Here is a 20,754-nt window from a genome sequence, read left to right as displayed (position 1 = left end):
ATTGAAAATATTCAATTTATTTTATATATTTATATATATTTTTATGCTATATATATTTTTTATCTGAGGTTTCATGAAGTACTAGGAAATTGCCCTAGATCTTGAAGAATTAAAGGATTTGAACTAAAGTAAGGGTGGGCTATCGAGGTAGGGAGATACATAAGGAAATAAATAAAAATGTGAAAACACAAGGTGGATTCAAGATAATTTGATCAGCTTTGTTGAAAAGGATGATTTATGTAGAGAGTAGTGAGAGACATAGCAAGGCAAGTTAAAGCTGGGTTTTAATGTGTCTGTGATATGGACTATTATATTGCTTGTCAAAATTGAGTATCCCAGTTTAGGAATACAGCCTGCTGGTTACACAGACTCTTGAGCCAGATTGCTTGGGTTCTACGCTTTCCTCCACAATTACTTTAAACTCTCTGTAAATTAATTCCCTCATTAGTAAAATTCAGCAAATAATAGTACCTGCCTTACATTGTTGTGAGAACTAAATGAGTAAATACATGCAAAGCACTTTGCAGTGCCTAATATGTTGGAAGTATATATGAATGGTAGCTATTATTGTTATATAGGTTAACAAACAAGAAAATCAGAAAATCTTATTTTTTGTAGGCATTTCCCCAATGGTATTATATTTGACATATTTTTACAAATAATTGTTTGTTTTTGTTGCAGTGTTTGGGAAATGGGAAGTAATGACAGCTGGCACCTGAACTAAGTACTTTTATAGGCAACACCATTCCAGAACTTCAGGATGAATGGGGATATGCCCCATGTCCCCATTACTACTCTTGCGGGGATTGCTAGTCTCACAGACCGTAAGTTTGTTAATTTATCTAATTTATGTTCTATTCTGTGTTAACAATGATTTTTAAGAGAGACTGTAGAAAAAATTATTTGCAGTTGTCATAAATAACAAATTATTTCAGATATTAGATTTTGAATGACAGGCATCATTACTTTCTTTGGTTTATTGGCATAGATGTGAAAATAACAAAATAAGTGTAGTCAGCTAATAGATAATCAGACCTTCATTTCTGTTTCATCCTAAAGATGCATTAAGAAATGGTGGCATTTGTTTAAAGGTCTTAACACAAGGGATAAATGCAAAAGTAAAGACCAAAGATGAGACAAAGCAGTAAAGAAAAATCAAAACTGAAGAAGTGTGGATTTATATATAGGGGCAAATACAGAGTTTTTAAAAAGCATTTCTAGAAATGGTAATTGAAACCGTCCTTTAAAGAAGAAGGTTTGATAGCCCAAGTTAATCTAATTTCTTAGCAATGTTCATTTTGGATGTCCTCTTCAGTAATCTGTTGGAGTTTGCTATAGATATCAGCAGCCCATTTTACTCTGATCATTTAAGTTCAAAGAATTTTGTCATTCTTTTGAGATTTACTTGGTGTAACACAGTTTTTTAGGGACTCTATCTTATGGTAGCCAACTCTAACTCTAATTCTTAGTCCCTGGGTAATGGCACAAAAAGCAACCCCACTGTTAGTCCCTGTGTCATCCTATCTGAGTAAATAAAGAGAAAAAGAGATACAAGAGGGAAAAGTAGAAAGTGAGAAATCACATTATGCAAACTTTGGGGCTTTATAGTAAAGGAACTATGAGAAAATAACTTTAAGAAGTGTTTTTATCTGTGTTCATTAGTCTTTACTGAATAAGAAAATAGCTGGTGGAGTTAGGATAATACAGGTAAGAAAACTTCTGAAACTGTCTTTAGTTTTTGTTGTCATTTTGTTACAGTTAAGACACAAATTCATAAAATATGTAAGAGTGCCAAATCAGATATACTACCAGGAATTTACTTTTGGTTGTCCTCCCCATTAACTCAACTCTACCTTATATTTTAAAAGTTAGCCCAATAAACACTACTTATTAAGTAATAATCTGTTTCCTGTATTTTTATTAATAAAAAACCTGTTATATTAACCACTGGGATGAGCAGCCTGTAGCACTGTGTATAGGTGATTAGAAATTAAGCCAAAAACAAAGATACTTTAGTGAACTTTCTTAACTTTTACTTTAGACAGATGAATAGATTTCCATTATTTGAAGGCAAATAGCTGAATTTAAACTACTATATAAACATTTATGTCCTTTTGTTTTCTGTCAGACTAGAATGAAGAGAGGAGAGAACTATTTAGGAATTTATAACTGAAAGCACAATCCCTTGGTTATTTGGCTTCCACTAGAACCCCTATTCTATAATGAATTTTCTTCTGCTGAAGTGATCTATTTATTTTTTTATATATACTTGAGCTTTTTAAAAACACATTACTTGTCTAAATATCAGGTGAGGAATTGGGTGTAGTTACTTGGTTTATTTATATGGGATTACTAATGATTCTGATAAATCTCAGAAGCAAAAGTAAATGAGATCAATGAATGTATTCTTAATTCTTAGAAGTTACCTTTTAACCCTACCTTTTTGGCTATTCGTTTTTTAAGTGAATAAAGATTTTAAGGTGTGAAAAGTCATGCATATAAAGGAGTTGAGTTTTATTCTTAGGGAGTAATAAACTCTGTTATTGCCCAAGTGATGATTCGAGGTTTTACAGAGTTGATTGGGGTTTGGGGGGGATGGGTGGAGAGGTAGAATGCCTTTTAATAATTTGTCCCATTGATATTTATAACTTATTTTTAGTCCCAAAATATTTGTAAATAAGTATTTTATAAGCAAATATTATAAAAAGTCTTATAGCCACTCAGTTTCTAATAATGTGATTTTATTCCAAATAGTCCTGAACCAGCTGCCTCTTCCATCCCCTTTACCTGCTACAACTACAAAGAGCCTTCTCTTTAATGCACGAATAGCAGAAGAGGTGAACTGCCTTTTGGCCTGTAGGGATGATAATTTGGTTTCACAACTTGTCCATAGCCTCAACCAGGTATCAACAGATCACATGTAAGTATAATTTAAAAGTGAAAGGTTTGGTCTAAGAGAGTCTGTATTCCTGGTTTTATTCTTTATTTCAGAAAATTTACAAATACTGTTTAATTTTAAAATATATGAATAGGGACACCTGCATGACTCAGTGGGGTTAAGCATCTGCCTTCTGCTCCGGGCATGATCTCGGGGTCCTGGGATTAAGTTCCTGCATCCGGCTCTCTGCTGAGCAGGGAGTCTGCTTCTCCCTTGCGCTCTGCAGCTCCCCAAGCATGTGTTCTCTTGCTCTCTCTAAACAAATAGTAATAATAATAAAATTATAAAAGGTAATAAAAAAAGGTAAACCCTTTATTTAAAAATAATATAAAATATATGAATCTAAGTGAACCTTACAATGAGATTTAAATAGGCCATAGTTATTTTGAGACAATAGTGCTGACCCATGTAGCTATATGAAGGTCTTTTCAACTCTTTTTGAATAGCTTTGGGGTTAGTCAAGGTAGATCTGTGCAAGGGGCTCTAAAGTTGCTCAAGAAGCTGTCTCCTCCTTGATATTGCTAGAGTGGTTAGAATTCCCAAGTACCAGGGACTGTACTGCTAGCTTTATTTGGAATAGGCTCACATGCATTCCATGGGAACCTAACCAGAACTCAGTGACGGACTCCATGGATGGCTACTACAAAATTGGGAGTAATTTTCCCCAGAATTTATCATACCATCTGAACATAAGTGTGTATTTTCACACAATAGATTTTTTTAAATAATATAAATTATATAGCTTATTTATAAAATTTTTGCATATGAATATACTTTGAAAAATTTTTACTACAGAACTAGTACATACTTATAATATCTTAACAACACAGAAATATATAAAAAGTTAAATCTCTCAGGATGCCTGGTTGGCTCAGTTGGTAGAGCATGTGACTCTTGATCTCAGAGTTTTAAGTACCAAGCCCCACACTGGGTGTAGGATTATTTAAAAATAAAATCTTAAAAAAAAAAAGTTAAAACTCCTATTCCTATCCCTTCACATCTCATTATACAGTGGTACTCATGTATCCTTTCTTTAGTTTTTGCTTTTTATTTATTTATTTTTTTAGGATTGATTGATTGATTGATTTGAGAGGCAGTATGTGAAGTGGAGGGGGAGGCAGAGGGAGAAAAAGAATCTTGAAGCAGGCTGCCTGCTAAGCATGGAGCCTAACACGGGGCCCAGTGCCAGGACCCTGAAATCATGACCTGAGCCAAATCAAGAGCTCAACTGACTGAGCCACCCAGATGCCTCTAATTTTTGCTTTTTAATTTAAAGATTCATTATTTAAATGAATGAGGATAAAGCACATTATAATGGAGATGTGATACCTGTCACAGTAATATACTAAATTTGAATTTTCTGATGGAGAAACAGAAATAATTAGTAAAAATCAGAAGGAAGTGTAATACTAATATTTTGTGCCTCCAGAAATTCATCAGTGTCTAAATATTGTGTCAACAATTATCACCAAATATTTAAAATATTTAAAAAGGGAAGTAGCACATACACATTTGTGATTTATTTTATGGAAAGCTGCTTTAAGACTGCCCCCAGAAATTTATTGAAATTTATCATTGGACACCATTTTTATAAATCTTTCTTATTAGATTTAATTAGTGGAACAGAGACATGTAGAATATAAAATTAAAAACACTATGTATATTTAATTTTATCATTTATGTTCCATTGTTGTAAATTTAATTTGCTACTTACTTTTAAGTTTATTGAAAATTACAACTATGCTTGACTAGTTGCATGGGGGTTTTTTTGCTCCCAGATGACTTTATTTGAGAAAAGAATATTAGATGGAAAAATTGCATAACCTCTGGGTCTTGTCTTAACCAATGTGGCAGCATTATTTTATTCAGAGGACATACTCAAAAAGGCAGACTCATATTCAAATGTAAGAGAGAAAATATATTCTAAGCCCAAACATCGGCTTCTATGCTTAATTATCATCTCTGTACCCTTTCGTTATTTTAAATAGTTTAGAGTTGATTCTATTTTCTACTTTGAAACTAATGTGAACATTCTTAAATAAACTTATAGTTCCATAAAATAATGTTTGAGGCTTTTTTTTTCCCTATTTAGGGGGGCTTTTTTTCCTCTTTTTAAAATAAAATGGGGAAAAAAGTTTTCCTTAGAAGAATTCCTGTCATTTTTGATAATTCTGTTCCAGGAATAGCATCTTCAAAAATCCATGAAGTTTTTGGACATCTTTTGTGATTTTTTTTTTTTTTTAATGCCATAGAGTTTTGATTTTCTACTTCAATCTTTTCTGAATTTCACTAATGAATTGCTATCTAACTAATATAGAATAGGGAATTCTTATTCACTATTCTGATTTTTGATGTTTATCTTTTTTAATTCCAGAGAGTTAAAAGATAACCTTGGCAGTGATGATCCAGAAGGCGACATACCAGTCTTGTTGCAGGCCGTCCTGGCAAGGAGTCCTAATGTTTTCAGGGAGAAAAGTATGCAGAACAGATATGTACAAAGTGGTGAGGTTTTTCATTGATTTTCATATTATATTTTTTTGTGGGTCTCTTGTCAGAGCTTGCTTCGTATGTAATTAAATTCAGGTGTCTCCTTTAATAAGGTAGCCTATCATCTATGAAGTTGATAACTTGAATCCAGCCAAGAATAAGAAGGAAACTAAATGGCTGTTAATATTCTTACAGTTTAATATGTAACTAAATTCCTTGGGAATTAGACAAAGCTAAAGTATATTTTGTTAGATATTTCAGAATGCATTCATTCACTTAATCAAAGAGCTTTAGAAGTCTTTTTATTTTAGAAAATCATGGAATTGGTATGAAAGAAGTCTTTTCATTAATCATATAATAAAAATATTTGCAGAGCTTTTCAACATGCAGTAATTGTATAACTAATTGTACCAAGTTTTAGTTTTAGTACTGATGATTAATCACATTCATAGTTAAATAGTAAATTGGTGTAACACTTCTGTTGCCTTAGCAACAGAAAAGTAGGTTATAAGTATTATTGTTATTAAGGAAAAAAACCTATTTATAATAAACACCATAAAAAGCATAAAAATATGATATTCAATATAGATATGATTTTTATGTAGTCAAAGAGTACCCATGAGCATTTGTACTGAATCTCTCAAGCCCACGTACTTATTTGGCTCTCAAGATTAAAATAGTCAGAAGGGAATAGTTTAGACAATTCAAGTCCAACTTAGTTAACAGACGAATTATATTCAAAAATATTGCCAGATTGGGGTGCCTGGGTGGCTCAGTGGGTTAAACCTCTGCCTTCGGCTCAGCTCATGATCCCAGGGTCCTGGGATGGAGCCCCACATCCTGCTCTCTGCACAGCAGGGAGCCTGCTCCCCCCACCCCGCCCCCCATAGCTCTGCCTACTTGTGGTCTCTGTCAAATGAATAAATAAAATATTTTTAAAAAAAGAATATTGCCAGATTTATTGGCAGTACCTCTGTGAAGCCCTCCACTCCATTTCCAAGTCTTGTATTTGAGTGTGAGTTGTGTTTTTAAAGCAATTGCATAGAACTCTTCATTCTCCAAAGTGGGTCTGTGAAGTTCTTCTGCCCAAACCCCCTTTCTGCAAATCGAAGGCAGGTTTGCAGGACACTGTTTCTTCAGCAGAACCAACAAGATAGATTGCAGTAGGAGGAGACAGATAGGAATGGTGAAAGTAAATCTAGAATTACTTTGATAATTGATTCTTCACCAGAACCAACAAGCTAGATTGCAGTAGGAGGAGACAGATAGGAATGGTGAAAGTAAATCTAGAATTAAAGGCTCTGGAAGAATGTTGCAATGAAAGAAAATATGGAGAGATCATTGATTGGAAGAGAAACTTACACAGAATAGGAGCATTAAGTATAAGATAATGTGAGTAGATATAAAATTGAATAAAGGGGACACCTGGGTGGCTCAGTTGTTAAGCGTCTGCCTTCAGCTCCTCATAATCCCAGGGTCCTAGGATCGAGCTCCACATCGGGCTCCCGGCTAGGCGGGGAGCCTGCTTCTCCCTCTCCCAAGCCCTCTGCTTGTGTTCTCTTTTTCACTGTGTCTCTCTCTGTCAAATAAATAAATAAAATCTTTAAAAAAATAAAATAAAATTCAGTAAGGAAAGTCTTCCAAAATTATTTACACTACATTTTATAACATTTTAAAATATTTAATTTAGGTAGTAAATCACCCTAATAAAAAACATTTAGAGTATTTACCTTTCAATCACACATTTTTATTTTATACGACATGAACTTATATCTTAGTCAAAAACATTGACTTCTCCATATCATACTTCGTGAAAACATAAACTTAGCATTAAAAAATGAATTGATTCATTGCATATTATGATTTTTTCCTAAGCGTTTCCCTGGTGATACTTGGCTTTAAAACTTGAAAAGGTGATACTTGGTTGCTAAATGTAAATGTGAGTCACACATATGGAGCATATTTAATAATATGCAAATCACTTTATTCATAGTTCTTTGGAACTTTGAGATAATCAGAAAGGACTATTAGAAATTCCATTTGCCCCCTTTTTAAATAAAGCCATTGCTGTCAAACTAGTAATTCCAGCTTGTTCTAGACTGTTAATTCAGGGGAAATATTTTTTAACTCTCATCTCCTAGAGGATTGCCCTCCTTCTCAAAAAAAAAAAAAAAATCAATAATTATAGTAATTAAATTATTAAGCTGTGGAACGTATGATTTACTACTGAATATGAGTTGGAAGAGAAAGCTTAGAAGTTAATTTCGACTGCATGTAAAAGAAAACACATTATTAGTGATAAATTCTGAGGTGATTTTGAGCCCTCATCTCATTCAACTGCTGTTTCAGAACTAGAATCTCTACTGCAGTATTACTGGCAAATGAACATGTAACTTCTGTTTGAATGTTTTTGGTGAAAGGCAATTTTCATATCAATAGCAGGAAATGGAATTTAAGAATATAATGTGATGCTTGAAGCACCCCAAAAGATAAGCTATACATAAGAAAGTTCAGGGTCACTGATTTTGTATTTGATTTTAAAATGTCTAAATAACTGAATTTTTCTGTATCTCCTGTATAACAAAATGTCATTTGTGTAATAAATGAACAGTGTCTACCTTAAAAAGAAATATGAGAATCTTAAAGCTATCCTCACATTTTTATTCTTTAATCAAATATTCATTTAATCCTTACTATGTGGCAAAGAATTATTGTGGAAGAGGGAATAGGAGCATTCTGTCTCACATCAAAACATTCAGATGGAAATTGCAGCAACTCAAAACTTTGCGCTCCTCAATAAAATAGTATTTTTTTAAAACTGAAATCTGTGAAATGAGTGAAACAAGTGGTTCTGTGAAATAAAGCCTTAAAGACTGGAGATGTCTGTTATAAAGTAGTCCATGTAATGGAAAAAACACCCAAGGACCAATTGTAGGAGGAATTGTGTAGTATTTGTTTACAAGTTAGATAAAGTGACTTCTAAAGGTTCTTTTCAATTGTAAGGCGAAATAATCGGACATTAAGTAATCAAGTAAAAAAATTTTTTTAATTAAATCTCTGTCTCTGGTCTTGGATTAGTTACATGGTAAAAGAATATTTTGGTAAAATTGGTTGTACTTGAAACTTAGTTTCTCTATTTTGCTCTTTAAAATGAACATGCGGGTCAAAAAAGGGAAAGAACAGAAAGAACTTTTGAATGTTTGTGATAGAGCAATTGCTTTAAATTATTTAAAAGATATTTACCATTAAAAGAAAATAACATGCTTTCCATTTTTATGTGATATGTAGGAATGATGATGTCTCAGTATAAACTTTCTCAGAATTCCATGCACAGTAGTCCTGCATCTTCCAATTATCAACAAACCACTATCTCACATAGCCCCTCCAGGTAATATATTCATCATTTTATGAAGTATTATTTTCTGTGATGAATATGCTTTTGAATGTACACTGTATACATACCTTTAGGTAATGGTGAATTATATGTAGTTGAAAAATTAAGATGCTTTGCTTCTTAAGTAGTAATTCACATGAACATTTGTCTTAAAATGTCAGATGCAGAAATGTTCTAATATACTAATTGAACTATCATCTTAGTAACTTAAACTCATACAGACAAAGAATGTATTAAAATAATGTGTTTGAGATAATAAGAAAATTTATAGAGTAGAATTTAGGGAGCATGACTTTATCTTAAACAAATGGATGCTTTTATGCAAGTAAAATAAATGAATTACCTGTTTTTACAAATTGTTCAGTGTAACTCTTAAATTATGAATCAAGAATAATTTTTATATTCTCTGTTTTTCAAAATGACTGTTTGTATATTTTGTTTTATACAAATCAGAGTTTGGAAAATTTTATGGCTGTGAAATTTCAAGGAATAACGTATTTATTTCATTTCCTAATATTGTTTATTTGGATTTGGGGTTTTAGCCGGTTTGTGCCACCACAGACAAGCTCTGGGAACAGATTTATGCCACAACAAAATAGCCCAGTGCCTAGTCCATATGCCCCACAAAGCCCTGCAGGATACATGCCATATTCCCATCCTTCAAGTTACACAACACATCCACAGATGCAACAAGGTAAGTAATTCATTGTTTGTTTATAGGGAATGTCTGTAATTTCAGCAAATTTATTTTTTGTTTTTATAATTTTTAAAATACAAACTAAAACACTATCCTGAAATTCATCATTTGGGAGGTAAAAGGATCCCTGTCTTATGATTCTTTGGATTAGGTTATTATACAACTGAGATACCTAGTTATGAGATACCTATTACACAACTAGATACCTAGTTATGAAAATAGGAAATAATTCTTATTTTTCTTAATTAGGCTTTCTTCTTACATAACACTAAAGCTGAAGAAGAATTATGTTTTAAATGGTAGAGGATATATAGTGTGAAAATTTTACTATAGACTAAATACAGTCTATAGTATATATATAATATATAATATATACTATAAATAAATGCTGATAGAGAAAATCTTAGATGCAAATATTTATGGAATTAGATTACTAGTTCTCAGTTGAAATCAGTTGGTAATGTCTTTTTAAGGTTATATTGCTTTGGGACATATGTCATGGCTTCTAAATAATTTTTTATTAGTAATATAAATAAAGTATATACTTAAACACTTTTTGGAAAATTTTTAAAAAGTACAAAAGGGCATACAAAAATTTGTGTTTTTGTCCCCCGTAATTAACAGCAAATTTTTAACATTTGCATTCAGTTATTAGTTTCTGAGTGTATTCTTTTCTATATTGCATGGAGTCAAATGTCCTTTACATAAACTTTTTAACTAACAGACTTCTAATTTAGTCATCAATCAAAACCGCCATCTTCTGGTTTCCCAAAACTAGTTAATGAAGTATGAGGTTGAGACTATTTTATACACTAATTTAAGGATAAATTGAGGCAGGTCACACATTTGATCTCCAACGTTATAGAATTTAGTTTGAGTGCCGAACATGAGTATGTATGTATTTTGTATGTTCTTGTTACTTGTGAAGTATTAGTATACTCTGGCACACAAAGGTGTAAGGAACATTTTAACTGTAATGAAAGAAAAATGTTAAAAGGACACATTTGTTTCTTAAGGAAATATCCACATGCACATTCATACATCTAGGAAAGAACGTCAACTTTTATTCTGATTGTTGTTTTTTAAACAAAATAAACCTAGCTTTCCCAGAAGTTGAAATCACAAAATACAAAAGAGAAATATTAGTTTGAACATTTGCCTGTTTAGTAATGAAGCAGAATTATTGGAAATTCACTGATATTTGAGAAACTAAAAATGTTACTCAGGGATTAGCCCCACCTAGATACTAAGGTTATCATAAGTAAGAAAATATAATGTGGAAGGAACAAGTGGGTAGGTAAAAAGGACAGAAAAGAATCCAGAAATAAGGCAAATATATATATGGAAATTTAGAGTATGTGGAAGGTAACATTTAAAACTTTTTTCAACTTAATGTTACAAAAATTTTAGCTGTGTAGAAAAGTTGAAAGATGAGCTCAGTGAACCCCTTCATCAACAGGCATCATAACTCTTTGCCATTAAATACATCTGCTAAGAAGAAAGAAGTTATATAAACACCAAATGTAATAATTCACCTCTAAAAAAAATAAGAACAGTTCTGTACAATCATTTAATATGCAATCTATATTCATTTATCACCAGTTGTCCCACATATGTCTTGCTTATCCCTTTTTTCTCTTCAAAACATGATCTGATTAGAGATGTGAATCAAAATTAAAATGAAATAAAATTTTATATTAACTCTATTAGTAAACATTTTTTAGTTGTGTGATACCTAGTACCAACAAATGTGCAGGGAAATTTGAACTTCCTACATTCTTCATAGGGATATAAATTGGTACAATCTTTTTAGAGTATTTTGACAATATCATAATTCAAAATGTATATGCATCCTTTAGTAGTTCAGATTCTCTCTCCCTTAAGAAAAGGGAAGAAGATAAAACATACCCAGTTTTATCTGTAAGTTCTACAATGTGCTGAGACAATTAGTTATCCATATGGAAAAAAGTAAAATTGAATCCCTGTCTCAACTACACAGAAAGATAAGCTGGATTAAAGACCTAAGTGTGACAAAAACAAAACTGAAAATTTTTAAAAAGAAAATGTAGAAGACTGTCTTCTTATGACTTGTTTTAAGGAGGAAATCTGAGTGGCTAGTAGACCATGAAAAGATGCGTGGCTTCACTATTAATCAAGGAAATGTAACAGTTAAAGTGACAATCAGACACTTTCCCATTCTCAGGTTGGCAAGGATATAAAGCAGTAAGATCTCTGATATACTGCCAGTGGAGTACAAATGGACATAAGTAATTTGGAAAGCTATTTGTTAATATTTAGTAAGGTTTAAAAATGGACATATCCAGGGGTACCTGGGTGGCTCAGTCAGTTAAGAGTCTGCCTTCAGCTCGGGTCATGATCTCAGGGTCCTGGGATTGAGCCCCAAGTTAGTCTCCCACCTCAGTGGGGAGCCTGCTTCTCCCTCTCTCTCTCCCTCTGCTGCTCCTGGTGCTTGTGCTCTCTCACTCTCTATGTCAAATAAATAAATAAAATCTAAAAAAAATTAAAATGGGCGTATCCAGCAATTTCACTCCTGGACACATTTGTAAAAAAGTCATGTATAAGAATACAATACAGGTACATATATACATGTACAAGAATATGCATTGTTTATGACAGCAGAAATACTGAAGCAATTAAAACATTGAATGTAAGAATGGAATATTCATTTTTTATGTAATATTTCCATTATGCAGCAGAATATATCTGTTTACTTAAAATATGTGAATTTAATACTACATATAAAATGGATAAAAAGCAAGTTAGAGAAGGATATATACATACATATAGTATACCATTTATATAAAGTTATATGTGAAACAGCGCTCTGAATTATTTAGGAATATATTCATTTATAGTAAAGGCATAAAGATATTCATAGAGTAAACTGTGAATTCAGTATGGTGGTTACTTTTTTATGAAGTAAGGGGAAGGGAACAGAGGATAGGAATATGCATGTATATGAATATGATGCTCTCCATAAAGCATCAACCTTATCTGATGTTTTCTTTTCAAAAATGGATCAGAATGATGTGTTACAGTGTTAAGATTTGATCAACCATTAGAGAGTACGTGAGTGCTCAATATATTATTTTCTTTAATTTCTGTATGCTTAAATATTTTGTGAACAATCATTATTTTAACAGTTTATTTTTATAAAGCTTTTTGTTTTTATTCTTATTAATTTCAGCATCAGTATCAAGTCCCATTGTTGCAGGTGGTTTGAGAAACATACATGATAATAAAGTTTCTGGCCCGTTGTCTGGCAATTCAGCTAATCATCATGCTGATAATCCTAGACATGGCTCAAGTGACGACTACCTACACATGGTGCACAGGCTAAGTAGTGACGTATGTAATATATTAGTTGTCATTGAGGTAATAAAATAGTGCTAATATTTGTTTCATAACCTGTTTTGTGTTTTTCTGGGGTTTTGCTTTTTTGGGGGGGGTGGATTTACCTGGTCTTTATTTGACACTTAGTATGTCTTTAATAAATGTATCCTTGAGGCTTAATCCCTCAAACTGCAAGTAACTTATCTATCTAAGGGTTTCACAGAACAGGATTTTTTAAAATTATTTTTATTAATGTGTTATTATTTGCCCCAGGGGCACAGGTCTGTGAATCCTTAGGCTTACACACTTCACAGCACTCACCATATCACATACCCTCCCCAGTGTCCATAATGCAACCCCCCTCTCCAAACCACCCTGCCACCAGCAACCCTCAGTTTGTTTTGTGAGATTAAGAGTCTCTAATGGTTTGTCTCCCTCCTGATCCCAACTCGTTTCATAACCTATTTTGATTCCATGGTTTAAATGGTATCTACTGTATTTCAAGGGTGATACCAGGTTTGAGAATCTAGCAATGAACAATGTGGTTCCTATGTTCACAGAGCTTAGTCTCTAGTGAGGTTGGTAAACTGGCCGGTAGTTTGACCTACAACTAAGAATGGCTTTTACATTTTTAAACAACAACAAAGAACAGTATGTGACAGAAATTACATGTGGCTCACAAAGCCTAAAATATTTATTGTCTGTCCCTTTACAGAAGAAGTTTGCCAGTCCTTGACTGTAGACATGAGACATTTTGATTCTTAATGAAATACAGTTTCATTTTTAAATACTTGTTCACACAAAAACGTTCCTTTAAATAATGAACCTTTATATATTAATACATAGTTCTTCTTACCGCTAAGACTTGCACATAACTTTATTCCCTGAAATTTAAGGTTGCTTTGATGTTTTAAGATAGTCCATATACTGGAATTGGTTTGTGGTATTATCAGATAAGTTATATGTTATAGGTTTGGTGGTATTATCAGATAAGTTATATGTATATAAGGATAACAAAGATGACCGTGCACTCTGCCCTCTAGACGTTTATAGTCTGGTAGGGTGTTCACAGCTCCTTATGTAGAAAATAGTAAAAAAAAAAAAAAAATGGAGCATAGTAGTAATACCAGTTTTCTTATTCATTGCCATGCATAGGCTGTTGATTCTTTTGGATACAGTTTCAATTCTTCTAAGATTTACCATGAAGAAAACAGGAAAGTGCAGAAGAATTGTGCTTTTGAATACCAACACTTTACTTGTCAGTAGTTTATGTCTTTTATTGGTCTGTTTAAGATTTCTCTAAAGCCTCTCCTATCGTTTGGGGTATAAATTTTATACTCTGTTCTTAGGATGGAGATTCTTCAACAATGAGGAATGCTGCATCTTTTCCCTTGAGGTCTCCACAACCAGTATGCTCCCCTGCTGGAAGTGATGGAACTCCTAAAGGTATTATTGTAACTAAAATTTCCATCATCATTTCATACACACACACACACACACATATTTTTTTTAATTGGGGTGGCAGAGAGAGAATCTTAGCAGGCTCTGCGCCCAGTGTGGAGCCCAACACAGGGCTCAGTCTCACAACATTGAGATCATGACCTGAACTGAAATCAAAATTCGGGCACTTAATCAACTAAGCCCTACAGGCACCCTACCATTTCCTATTTCAAGTTGAGTGAAGAACTCAAACTTCTTAGCTGCAGGTACTGAAAACTATTCTTTATTGTTTTTCATTTATTAAGGAAAGAAACAAACCTGTAGTTATCCCTGTAAACTATTGATAGTGTTTTCATATATATGTACAGTATTGTTGTCACTGATAAATCCAATGGTCTTTTCAAACAGCAGCCTACTTATCCTCTCTTAAACATTTGAAATTATTGATCTGCTTTCCCCATCATCCACCTTCCTGAAAAAAACTTTTTCATATCAAGTCCATTGGTTTTCCTCATACTTCTTTCATTTTTGTTTTTTTTTTTTCACTAGCTCTTCTATCTGTTCTCTCATTCCTCAAGATTTCTGTTGTTGAACTTTTAATCTCCCATTGTACTTTTCTCCTTCGCTCTTTCACTTTCAGTTTTGGTAATAGCATTGATTACTTTTGTGAACAGGATTGCCAAATCAGTGTCTTTGACTCCAGCCCTGTGTCCCAAGTTGTAATTTTTTGGTTCAATTTCTTCATGTCTAGCTGGTATTTCAGATTCATTTTCAAGATTGTTCCCCCAGTTCTTTTTGCCATTCCAATTTAGTTTAATGACTTTATAGTCCTGAGCCATTGTTAAGTTGTCATTAATCTCCGGTGCCTGGCTGGCTCAGTTGGTTGAGCGACTGCCTTCAGCTCAGGTCATGATCCTGGAGTCCCCTGATTGAGTCCCACATCCAGCTCCCTGGCTCAGCAGGGGGTCTGCTTCTCCTCTGACCTTATCCCTCATACTTGCTCTCTCTTACTCTCTGTCAAATAAATAAATAAAATCATTTTTTAAAAAGGGAGAGAGGGGGGAAAAACGTTGTCTTTCACCTCTCATGTAGCCACTTGTCAAAATCAAGCCCATTCTATTTTACCTCTCTAAATCTCTTAGATTTAGAAAAAATCTAAAGAGATTTAGAAAAAAATCTAAAGATAAAAAATCCTATCTTTTCAAGTTCTAAGTTAAATGGGTGATCTTCCATGGATCCTTCTCCCATAATCTTCTTAAACCATTCATTAGTTTATATTTTTCCTGATAACTTATGCTGTCTTATGGACATGAATTTTATCTTCAAATTTCCAAAGAACCTTGTGTGGACTTTGGTGTATTCTAGACTCATAAAATTTTGAATTTAAGTCCAAGTTTGGGCTTTTTTTAGAAGTACTTAAAATTAAAGTATGATAATTTGAATTACCAGAGTTACTGGAAGAGAATATTGTATTCCATGTTAAAGAATTAGCTTTGTAATTAATTGCGATATAGCTAATAATAAATTTTATCTATTCCTGAGAATTTCTAATTATAGCCTTCTAAATCATGGACTGGTGTGCCTCTTATTATAAAGATTTTTTTTTTCACAGATTGTCTCTAATCAAAGAGTTGGAACACATTCTTCCTGGGGTGAAAGTTGAACTTTTATGAGCCATTCTTATTCTAGAATTCTGTGAATTTTCAGGGATAAAAATAACTCAGCTTGTAAAAGAGAGAGCAACTTTCAGAATAACTCTATTTTAGGCTAGGCATCAAAGTTAGGTACATATCTCACAAGTATTGTCAGGGTGAGAAATTATTCAGACTGCCAGGGAGGAGTAACAGTGGGATAGCTGGTTGATCTAGATAATCAGCCTATTTTTCCACTAACTCTTGAGAATGGATGGATGGATGGATGGTTGGTTGGATAACTTCAGATAGAAAGAAAAAACTTGAGAACAACTTCTTGAACACATTATTCATCAGAAACCTCTACTACTATTCATGAGGTTATTTTCCAACTAGTTTTGAAGGTTAAATGCATTGTCAGTCTAATTTGATTTTTTGGTGAACTGCTGGAATTTTAAGTCTGTTCTAAAATATATATGATTTGTCACAAACATTTTAAATACAAAGGCAATATGGTGTATTGTAATTCAGATGTTAGAGAAATCTGGGTTTAAATTTTTCAGGTTTGCTAGCTATATAACCTTGGGCAGGTTTCTTAACCTCTGTAAGCTTCATGTTCCCTTCTGCACAACAGTGATGATAATACAAATCAAGGTTGTTGTAAATTATTTAAGTGACTTGATATGCAAAGCACCTTGCACAAGCTCTGACAAAATAGATTGTCCAAAAATGTCCGTTTCATTTCTTTTTAACTTCCCATATAAGCTGTCTAAGAACACTATCTGTTGACATAACTTCAAACTAACATTTCTAGTAAATTGCTTCAGCTACGTCTGGGTGGCTTAGTTGGTTAAGCATCTGCTTTCAGCTCAGGTCATGATACCAGGGTCCTTGTTCAGTGGGGAACCTGCTTCTCCCTCTGCCTCTTGCTCCCCTGTTTGTGCTCTCACTCGCTTTCTCCCTCTGACAAATAAATCAAATCTTAAAAAAAAAAAAAAGAATTGCGTCAGTTGCTTCTTTTGGATGTTTTATCTAATATGTTCTCTAAAAAAGTTATTTTTCTGTATCACACTTCAAATATATTAACATTGCTGATTGAAAGGGCAGATTTACATATCATGGAAAAATTTTATGTATGCACACACACACTCACACACACATATATATGACCTTAATTTAAGTCTAGGTTTAAGTTCTTTCTATAAAGCACTTTCATCCTCACTGATTTTTATAATATCCTATGGGCTTTTTAATATCCTATGGGCTTTTATAATATCATACTCTCTGCCTGCTTGTGATCTCTGTCTGTCAAATAAATAAATAAAATATTTTTAAAAAGTGGGGCGAGGCGCCTGGGTGGCTCAGTGGGTTAAACATTTTATAGTCTAACCATAAGAAATGTAATAGTTGTATTTCTGAAGCATAGCAATGCATTTTTCCTCATTTAACAGCTTGTTATCTAGGAGAATTTTTCCATTTGATTAGCTTATTTTTACCACTTCCTTGTATCATATAGCATTTTTTAAATTAATGGGATCTGGGCTGAAGATATTTTATTGAGCCTTGATATTTGCTGGACTTGCATATTTTTCTAATAAAAGGAGGATTAGCAAGCTGAAGAGAGTATGTGAATGATGTTAAGTGGAGGGAGAAAGAGAACACCACATAAAGGTATAAATCAGTATTTAACCACCACTTTGTAAAGTAAGTGAAGATTCTAAAAATTGCAACTGTTCCCACTTTCTTTTTCTTATACCAGTAAATATTCATTTGAGTGTAGTTTCTGGCATTAATTTGTTATTTTTTAAGTTGACAGACTTATATACTTACATCAGTCTTCTCAGTTTTCCTAGATAATAAGTGAAAAAAATAGAGAGTATTTGCTCAAAATATTTGTGTTGTATCATCTTTAGAGACAATGAACTCCTTTGCTGTTTTCAAGCTAAATATATTTTATAGGGACAGAAATAGAAATAACATAATACTGATTTGGAAGATGAAATATTCATACTTAAATTTAAAACCTGGATTCTCAATGAGCAAACTAAAAGATTATGGGGGACAAGTCTTTAGAATTTCTTTTTGTATTTTGTAAATAAGGTGCTGAGATGAGATAATTTCCTAATTTTTTTCTTGCATTACGATGTTGTCACTTATTTAATATTTCTATCACAGTGTAAGAAAATGTAAAACTAGTACAGTTGTTCATTCCTGTTGAATTGCTTTTCTAGGATCAAGACCACCTTTAATCCTTCAGTCTCAGCCTCTACCTTGTTCATCACCTCGAGATGTTCCACCAGACATCTTGCTAGATTCTCCAGAAAGAAAACAAAAGAAGCAAAAGAAAATGAAATTAGGCAAGGACGAAAAAGACCAGAGTGAGAAAGCTGCAATGTATGATATCATTAGTTCTCCATCCAAGGACTCTACTAAACTTACATTAAGACTTTCTCGTGTAAGGTCTTCAGACATGGACCAGCAAGAGGATATGCTTTCTGGTATGGAAAATAGCAATGTTTCAGAAAATGATATTCCTTTTAATGTGCAGTACCCAGGACAGACTTCAAAAACACCCATTACTCCACAGGATGTAAACCGCCCACTAAATGCTGCTCAGTGTTTGTCGCAGCAAGAACAAACAGCATTCCTTCCAGCAAATCAAGTGCCTGTTTTACAACAGAACACTTCAATTGCTACAAAACAGCCCCAGACTTCTGTGGTACAGAATCAGCAACAGGTATCACAACAGGGACCTATATATGATGAAGTGGAATTGGATGCATTAGCTGAAATTGAACGAATAGAGAGAGAATCAGCTATTGAAAGGGAGCGCTTTTCAAAAGAAGTTCAAGACAAAGGTAAACTAACCTTATTACTACCACTTCCACATATTTACTCTGGGCAAATATGTAATTATAATGTGAAAAAGGTTTTTTTTGTTTGTTTGGTTTTTTTTTTTAGTTACTCTCTTTTTCCCAATATTTTTCCATTATATTTTATAATGCATTATGTCTTTCAGGTGTATTTTTATTACTAATGCTTATACCTCAGAAGTTAAAATCTTGCTTTCGTTTTTTATTTGAAACAATTATCTGAGATTTGATAATTCTGTATCACAGGTCTATCGCCTATTATGTATCAAATGATATTATCTGTGCTTGTCACTAAAGTGAACGTTAGTGTTTCTATCACATGTATTTTCCATTAGTTGTGTTAGTACAGTTTTGCATCTTCACTTTTTTTTCCTGTCAAAATAAGGGTAATTGATACAGAATTATTTTGAATAGTACATTTAAGAAAAGTTTATTCAGTTAGATTTTTCACTTTGTTCCCAATCCCGCCATCTCCTAATAATACAGTTTAGGTTTGGTTTTTTGTTTTGGTTTGGTTTGTTTTAGTAAAAAATTTGTGGAAAGAATTTTAAATTAATATTAAATAGCAATCTTTAAAGATCAAGGATCCTTTTTTTTTGGTGATTAGAGTTAAGTGTCCCTTTTTTATTTGAGTAGTGTGTTAGGATGGAGTGTCACACCTTCTATGAATTCATGGGCTTCTTTCGTGCTCTATAAAAAATTATAATCAGATGAAAGTAACTCCCTAAAATTATTGATTATTTGGTGAATATTATGTACAAAACTCTTGAAAATCTTGACAGCCTGATGAATCAGTGATTGAAATTACTAATATAATTTATGGATTTGATGTCTTTACAGATTTATATACACATTTGAGTACCCAAACGAAAGCATACTTTATGCTTTAATTTTATAGTTAAATATTCCAGATGGATACATAGTTCTGATACTTTCTTTTTGGTAATTATAAAACAAAACTTTGTAAAGTTGGATAGAACCCTCTATATATGGTCTTGTTCATTATGTGACAGGATCATTTCTAGATTAACTGTGTTTCTAGGCTAAGAAGCATGTTGAAGATTTGTATTATGTTTCCTATCATGATAGATCTTTTTAACATTACTGAAAAAACATTATTTAGTAATTGTTGTATGATGATGTTTGCTAAGTGCTTAGATCATAGGTTGGTGCAAATAAAGTCTTTATTTTATTGGCTAGGAAACTGGAATTTTTTTTTAACTACAAAACTGTTGATGTTAAGAATGATACACAGTAAGGCTTCAAGAAAAAAAAAAAAGAATGATACATAGTGTTCTTATTTGGTTTAGTAATGTGGGGTTCAGGAAATAATAACTATATGGGTTCCAAAATGTATCTCCTCTAATCTCTTATAAAAGTATATGTATGTCAAATGAAGAGAGCAGTATTATTTAACTTCTCTTGGTGGTATTAATCCCAAATTCCTGGATCCTATGACAGTTTTGCAAGAAACATAAAATTGTAATTTCTTGACTGAGAAATACTAGTTGCCTTGAGAACTGAATTTTTGCATGACATTCTAATCTGTATTTTGGAAATTTTGTTCTCAAAAAGGGGCTTAATTTTGTAAATGCTTTTTTAATAGTTGGTAGGAACAAAAACAGGATATGGTGAACTTTTCTTTTCTTTTCTTTTTACTTTCCTGAAGTTTTATTGTATCATATTTGTTGAAGCCGAATTTTTACTTTTAAAAGTTGAAAGAAAATAAAGGTAGTAAATGAAGTTAATTATATAATAGCAAACTTATTTTAGGCTACTATTTTAGGGGAAATAAAACAAATTTAGCAAACAGCATACTGTTCTTTCAGAAACTTGTAGTATATATTTTACTTTTAACTATCTCTTCGCTTTTCCTTGTAATGAATGATAGTGTGGCTCTACAAAGGTTAATTGAAAAGTTGAGAGCAGAATTGACTTAA

The 20,754-nt window shown here is 32.7% G+C and overlaps 1 protein-coding gene across 2 annotated transcripts in view; it reads left to right on the top strand.

The window, feature by feature from the left end:
* NIPBL (NIPBL cohesin loading factor) overlaps window positions 1-20,754 on the top strand; it is a 204,686-nt gene that overhangs the window by 88,389 nt on the left and 95,543 nt on the right. For both annotated transcript variants that reach the window (XM_044232572.1, XM_044232579.1), the window contains exons 2-9: window positions 682-824; window positions 2,755-2,920; window positions 5,313-5,440; window positions 8,714-8,813; window positions 9,362-9,513; window positions 12,725-12,885; window positions 14,220-14,316; window positions 18,173-18,799. In XM_044232572.1, coding sequence (XP_044088507.1) covers window positions 761-824; window positions 2,755-2,920; window positions 5,313-5,440; window positions 8,714-8,813; window positions 9,362-9,513; window positions 12,725-12,885; window positions 14,220-14,316; window positions 18,173-18,799 — 1,495 coding nt within the window. In that variant the 5' untranslated portion in view covers window positions 682-760. The remainder of the gene's footprint in view (window positions 1-681; window positions 825-2,754; window positions 2,921-5,312; window positions 5,441-8,713; window positions 8,814-9,361; window positions 9,514-12,724; window positions 12,886-14,219; window positions 14,317-18,172; window positions 18,800-20,754) is intronic.

This window comes from Neovison vison, chromosome 1 (assembly GCF_020171115.1).
Source record: "Neovison vison isolate M4711 chromosome 1, ASM_NN_V1, whole genome shotgun sequence".
Classification (NCBI taxonomy): Eukaryota; Metazoa; Chordata; class Mammalia; order Carnivora; family Mustelidae; genus Neogale; species Neogale vison.
This window is presented reverse-complemented; position numbering and strand designations above follow the sequence as displayed.